At 56.3% G+C, this 7,115-nt stretch overlaps 1 protein-coding gene across 2 annotated transcripts in view; it reads left to right on the top strand.

Moving 5' to 3' along the window:
• Window positions 1-5,234: 5,234 nt before the first annotated feature.
• Window positions 5,235-7,115, top strand: part of Foxo3 (forkhead box O3) — a 94,851-nt gene continuing 92,970 nt past the window's right edge. The window contains exons 1-2 of one of the 2 annotated variants that reach the window (NM_019740.3): window positions 5,235-5,404; window positions 6,389-7,114. In NM_019740.3, the coding sequence (NP_062714.1) occupies window positions 6,497-7,114 (618 nt within the window). In that variant the 5' untranslated portion in view covers window positions 5,235-5,404; window positions 6,389-6,496. Of the gene's footprint in view, window positions 5,405-6,384; window position 7,115 lie in introns of both variants that reach the window. The other variant, NM_001376967.1, reaches the window with a different exon arrangement.

Below are 7,115 nucleotides of genomic sequence, written 5' to 3'. Positions count from 1 at the left end.
CAGCACAACTACCTGGATGAAGTGCAAAGTACAACACCCGTCACAACACAATGTCAGGTACATGTTGAGGGATTAAGCAAACATCCAGAGACCAGTGAAGATGCACAGATGAGGGATGGACAGGAGGCCTGACAGAGTGTAGAAGCCACTGTCACTAGATCTTCCGCTATTTCAAGAGCTATACATCTATATTTCAGGTAAACCTCTTTTCTTTAAAACGCTGGCAACAACATTAGAAATCACACGAGAGAGCTGCAAAGCAGCCACAAGGGCAGATCTGCAGACAGCCCGCAGCTCTGGGCTGCCTGTGGAAGTGCTGGGGACCTGTGGCTCCACTGGCTGGCTCTGACTCCCTTTGTCACAGCCAAGTGGCTTGTGTGTAGCTCCTCTCCTCTGCAGCGGCTGAGGAAACAGAGCAAGGCTGAGAGTCACACACCTGTTGTGGGCATGGACATGCTCTGAACCTGATTCTGAGGCTGTCACTCACCGTGGGACCTGAAGCAATGTCCTTTAGAATGAGAGGGATGGTCTCTGCCCTGGCACTATGTTTCAGAGAGAAACTCAGATGGTTCGTGGATGGACCTGCCTCCTCCAGTGGAATCAGGTAGATGCCCTGTCTTCCTGCTTGAAAGGAGCCAATCACTACAGGGAGTGAACACGGGAATATGTGACAGAGTGGTTCCTATGTTAGGGTCTCCAGCATTCCTGCCTTTGACTTGCCTGGCAAATGTTGGAAAAAACCTTCAAAGCCACTCTGTCCTCAGTGTGATACACATACACACCACACACACACACATACACACACACATACCTATATCTATATATCAATCACAATCCTTTTATGGTGGGCATGTGGAGGTCAGAGGACAATGTGTGGAAATCATTTATCTTTCTTCCTTTTTTTTGGTTTTGTTTTGGTTTTTTGAGGCAGGGTTTCTCTGTATAGCCCTGGCTATTCTGGAACTCACTCTATAGACCAGACTGGTTCTAAACTCACAGTGATCCACCTGCTTCCGCCTCCTGAATGCAGAAATGAAAGGCATGCACCATCAGAACTGACTCAGTTTCCTTTCATCATATCGTCTAAGGGACCAAAGGCCACCAGACTTGCCAGAAATCACGGTTCTAGGCTGAGCCATCTCCTTACCCCATCTTCATGTATGATACCTCTTCAGTAAGTAATTCTAACCCTAATGCTTTCAATCTATAACGCTACTTGACCCAATCTGGGACTGGGTCTCCAGGGCCGAAAATCCCTCCAAAGTCAAGAGCTGGTAATGAAGGAGTCAGGCTGAGTTCAAGAGCTTGGACTCTTAATTTTCTTATCACCAAATGCTCCTAATGCCACAGCAGAACTCATCTCTATTTAGCATCCTCTCATTTATGCCAATGGTGTTGGGGCTCCAGGTCCTCTTAGATCCATGCTTGTCTTCCAAATGATCTGCAGGCAGTCACTGCAGTTAGAAGATTTCCAGGGCATGTTAACAGGGCATGCCTGTGACAGCAAATGAGAAACAAGAGCAGGAGGAGGCAGGCTGGAGAGATGGCTCAGTGAGTATGAGAGCACTGACTGAGTTCCATTCCCAGCAACCACATGGAGGCTCACAACCATCTGTGATGGGATCCGATGCCCTCTTCTGGGGTGTATGAAGACAGCTACACTGTACTCGTATAAATAAAATAAATCTTTTTAAAAGAAGCCAACCTGAGTTACAAAACAGAGAAGTATTAAAAAAAAAAAGAAGAAGAAGAAGACAGGAGAAGGCAGAGATTCTCTCGGGGAACAAGTGAGGACAAAAGTCCATCCGGAATGACATCCCACAGGACACTCACGCTGAGTGCTGCTACACAATGTTTAAGGAAGAAATCCCACTATGACCCGTTTGCTGAGAGAAGAGAGGGCAGGGCTGGGGAGCAGCCATATGCCTTCCGGTTGGGAGCTCTCTCCTTTTTAGCTGGGTCACATATTTGTTGGGAAAACAGAAGCCAACTCAGAAGAAAAGGAAGGAAGCACTTTCTGGTGTGCAGCATGCTGAGCACCAAGGATTTTGGCTGTGGGGTTGGAGTGGAGCACCACCGCCTGCCTACAGGGAGCACTGTGCTAAGTTTACCACAGTGGTTCCTAAGGAGGCTGAGCCTGTACCCCTTCCTAGCCCCGTTGCAGCTTTTATTCACCTTACTCAAGTTAAAGTTTTAAAATATTGTTCCTTTAGTACCTGGATTACATAAAAATGGATAATCACCACCTTAAATCATTCAAAGGAAAAAAAATACATATAAAACGTTGTCAGTAAGAGGTGGGGGAAGTTTTGATGATTTTTTTTTTTAAACTTTAGCTGGACATGGTGCCACATATCTGTCATCTCCACTCAGGAGGTAAGGTCAGAAATTCAAGGCTGACTTTAGTTACATAGTTCAAGGGCAGCCTAGATTACATGAGACCCACCCAGTCTTAACAATAAAAAAAGAAGTCTACCTTAAAGATAATGCAGGCATTCGACTGGGCCAACACCCACTATCTGTCCCTACCTTCAGGGTCAGAATGCTCTCAGTGAATCCACAAACTCTTCTAAAGTCCCAAATTTCTGCATGCTCTTAGGATACACTGTACTCAAATGGGACGAACTGCTTAGACTTACAGATATATGGATTTCTTTCATAGCACACACACACTCGTATACATATATAGATGTATATATATACACATATATGTATACATATATATGTACACACATATATTTATATATACACACGTGTATCTAGACATATATATGTATACACGCATATATGTATATGGTATATATATATGTACATATATACATATATATATATATATTTGGTGTTTTAAAAACAGTGAGTGAAGTCTTTGGCGTTTGCGTTGCACATTGCAAAGTATCAGTGAGCTGGCCTTCTGGATCTGGGCACAGAGCCTAACACCAGATTCCAGGTAATAAACCCTAACCTCTCTGCACAAATCCCCACTCATTTGAGGCACAGGCAATCGAAGCTGAATTTGTGACCCCACATCACCATCTATATTGCCAGGCTGTAAATCAAAATCAAGTTCTGGGCTTATTTAGTGGATCAGACTGGAAAGGACAGAGGCGGGTCCTAAGGTAGCATAGCAACCCTAAAAGGCAGAATTCCTTTCTTCAGCTCCACTTTCCGAAGACAAGCCGAGGTGATGGAAATATATTTATTCGTAAATGGGCCGAGCCATGCAGCCCGAAAACCTGCACCAAAGGACTGGGGATATTTGTAGCAAGGTCACAGACCACGCAGGGTGTTAAGTGTCCACCTTGTGGTCCAGGTGTGTGCACCGGTGTGTATCTAAAGCAGTTGCTTTGTTCTGGTGAAGGCAGGAGCCCCAAGAGCACGCAAAGGAGGCAGCGTTTCTCGGTCTGCGCCCTTGGTCTCTGCAGCTGCTTGGGCAGCGCGAGAATCTCGCCGTCCAGATGCGTGGTCCGGACTTCTGGGCTATGCGGGAAGCGGGTTACGGGCCAGCCTGGCTTCCTTGCAAACAGCGCCCGGGGAGGCCGCGGCAGCGCGGGCCTCGCCGCGTCCCTCCGCCGACGCGGGCGGCCCCACGCGCCAGCCGTTCAGCCAGCCCCACATTCCATCTCAAAAATAACACACACGTGTGCTGGTAAACAAGCGCGCCAGCCGCCGGGGCTGCGCGTCCCGGGCGAGCCCGTGCAACGCGCCCCCTCCTCCCGCACGTGCCGCCGGGCTCCGCCCACGGGCTTTGCGCAACCAGGCTCCGCCCCTCCCGTCTCGCCAGGGCCCTGGGGTCCTAGAGCCCGCCGTGCTAGCAAGCTGGCCTCGCCGAGGTTCTCAAAGTTTCTCGCCCTGATAGAGCGTGCGGCTCAGATCCGCTCCCTACCTCCTTTCCCTCCTCCCTGCACAGTCCTCCTCTAGTCCTCCCGCTGTCTGCGCGGCGAAGGCTGCCACTCAGCGCGCCTTCGCTCTCCCTCCCCTCTGTCCTTGCAATTTTACTCGATTGTTTATTATTTGCTGGGGGCGGGGGCGAAGAGGAGCGAGAGGCGTCTGGAGCCCAGAGACTGGCGGCGGCGGCCAGTCAGCGCTCGGCGTGGCTTGACGAGGAAGCCGCGCAGCGAATGGCGATGCGGCGCAGGGCTCCGGGGTCACGCGCGTGTAGAGACAATGACATCATCTGTTTGTACGCGTCGAACTAGCTTGGTGCAGGGGCGGGGGCCTCACGTCACTTGAGTGACGGATCACGCGTAAAGCCTGGAGGCCGGAGTTCCGGGGTGGGCGGCCTCTGCAGGCTCTTTTAGGCTGGCTCTTTTGGGGTATTGGGTTGTTGCGGAGCCCAGACTTTAGCTGCAGAGACCGAGAGGGTTTTGTTTGGAAAGATACGTATGAACCAGAATGCATGGTAGACTTTTGGTATGCATGTCGCGTGTGGCGCAGAAAAGCACACAGTACGGCCGGGAGGCACGGATCGTGGGATAAGGGATTGTGAAGGTGCGATCTGAAGTCTATAGACTTAGAAAAGTCAAGCACGTAATCAGCTGCTTTAGCATAAGAAAACTGTTGCCCGCTTCCAGTTAGCTATCTTCTGCTCCTGCGTTCAGGACTGGGGCGCACTGCACTTTTCTTCCTGAGTTGCACTTTTCCCACTTAGCCTTAAAATCCGTGAAAAGCGAAGCACGACTGTCGCCGGGTGTCCCAGGTGAGGGTCCAGTGACACACCTTTCGGCGCGATCTTCGCCGGCCAGTGTTTCCACGCCCAGGTAACCCTTGTCACCTGCGGCTGCCGGCTTAACCCGGGTGTTCCCTGGTGTCAGGTTCTAATAAGGAACCCGATACTGGGGCGGGCTCCGACCCCACGCACCCACGGGCAGGCCACGGGCCCACGAGCCAAACGCAGGGCCCAAGGCTGAGAGCGCGGGGCGGCGCGCAGTGGTGTGTTGTCTGACCTGGCCTCCCGTCCCGGGCCAGCGTGGCCGCTGAGGTCCCCAGGAGAGCGCGGGACCCCAACCGGGAGGGCTGCGGAGCCGGCCGAGTCCCGACCCGCGCGCGCCCGCCCCCATTCCCGCAGCCCCGCGCAGGCGCGAGGGCGCACACACGCGCACTCCCACACGCACGCACAGCAGCCCTCCCGGCCCCCGCCCCAGCCCTCCCCCTGGGCGGGGACCCGCCCCGCCGTCATCCTAGGTTGAGGCTCCCTGTGAGTGGCTATAACTTTGTGCTGCTGCCGCGGCCGCCCTGCTCGTGGAAGGGAGGAGGAGGAATGTGGAAGGCGGCGGCGCAGCACAGGCTGACAGGCGGTTCCTCCGGCGGGCTGCGGCGGCGGCCCGAGAGTCCCCTCGTCGCGGTGCCCTGGGCTCGCGCGGAATCGTACGCCCTCCCGCCTCGTTCCTGAAGGGAAGGAGCCGAGGTAGGCGCCGGAGCTTTGCAACGGGGCGGCCGCCTTTCCAGTGACTCCGGATCTGTTTCCGAGCTGGGCCAGGCGCTTCCCTTTCCCTCCCCGTGACTCGGTGTGCTCCCCCCCTTCTCTCCCGCTAGTGTCTTTAAAGGACTTGAGGGAAGGGGGAACTGTCAAGATGGCAGCAGCGGGAGCAAGGAGGTGATGAACGGTGCTGGTCCGGGTTTTCATGCAGTCCGAGAGATTTGGCGCTTCCCGACCTGTTGGAAGATTTATGTTCCCACTTGCTTCCTCCTTCCCGTTTCTGACCTGGAAGGGGGCGGAGGGCCCCACGTCCCCAAGAAAATACATCTCAGATCTTCTTAGTCCTGCGGGGTCGGCCCTCTCTCTCTCTCTCTCTTGTTGGAAGTGATCTTGGCAGGTCTGCACCCAGACCCCCACGCTCTCCCTGCTGGTCCGCGGGCGGAGAGGAAAAGACGGGAGTTGCCCGCGCCAGCCCTAGGGGGCCTCTCGCCTGGGAGGGGTGGGGGGGATCGCAGGGCTGGGGAGCGGGAGAAGAGCCCAGGACTCTGCTGACTTGCCCTGCGCCTCCGCGGGAGGCACTTGAGCGAGCCAGAGCCAAACATAAACAAACGCACGCACGCACGCTCGCCCTCCGACCACTGCGGAGCTGTTGGGGTCCGGAGGCCGCCCACACTTAATGGCGCGGCCACCCCTCCCCCGGGACGCCCCTCCCCCCTCCGCCCCGCCATCTAGTCCGGGAGAGACCTGCGGTTCTGGCGACGGCAGCGGGGGAGGGGGCTGCCCCGCGCGGGGCCGTCGATTCGCTCGCGTCTCCCGGGCGGCCAGGCCAGGGGGCGGCGTCTGCTGCGCCAGGTTCGCGGGACGCACGTCCCCAGGTCTATCCGTTCTAGGTGGCGGCCGCGGGCGAGGAGTCTCCGCGGACTAGGCTCCAACACAGGATAACCAACTCTCTCTTCGCGCTTCCCTAGGTAGCTGGAGCTCGAACCTTCGCGGTGCCCCGTTCCTCCCCCGCCGCACCCAGCCTGGGCTCGAGAGGAGAGAGCAAGAGCCCAAGCCGCGGGCGGCGGGCAGGCGGCGAAGATGGCAGAGGCACCAGCCTCCCCGGTCCCGCTCTCTCCGCTCGAAGTGGAGCTGGACCCAGAGTTCGAGCCACAGAGTCGGCCACGCTCCTGTACGTGGCCCCTGCAGAGGCCGGAGCTGCAGGCGAGCCCGGCCAAGCCCTCGGGGGAGACGGCCGCAGACTCCATGATCCCCGAGGAGGACGACGATGAAGACGACGAGGACGGCGGCGGCCGAGCCAGCTCGGCCATGGTGATCGGTGGCGGCGTGAGCAGCACGCTGGGTTCCGGGCTGCTCCTCGAGGATTCGGCCATGCTGCTGGCTCCAGGAGGGCAGGACCTCGGGTCGGGGCCAGCGTCCGCCGCAGGCGCTCTGAGTGGGGGCACGCCGACGCAGCTGCAGCCTCAGCAGCCACTGCCACAGCCGCAGCCGGGGGCGGCTGGGGGCTCTGGGCAACCAAGGAAATGCTCCTCGCGGCGGAATGCCTGGGGGAACCTGTCCTATGCCGACCTGATCACCCGCGCCATCGAGAGCTCCCCGGACAAACGGCTCACTTTGTCCCAGATCTACGAGTGGATGGTGCGCTGTGTGCCCTACTTCAAGGATAAGGGCGACAGCAACAGCTCTGCGGGCTGGAAGG

This window comes from Mus musculus, chromosome 10, assembly GCF_000001635.26.
Source record: "Mus musculus strain C57BL/6J chromosome 10, GRCm38.p6 C57BL/6J".
Taxonomy (NCBI): Eukaryota; Metazoa; Chordata; class Mammalia; order Rodentia; family Muridae; genus Mus; species Mus musculus.
This window is presented reverse-complemented; position numbering and strand designations above follow the sequence as displayed.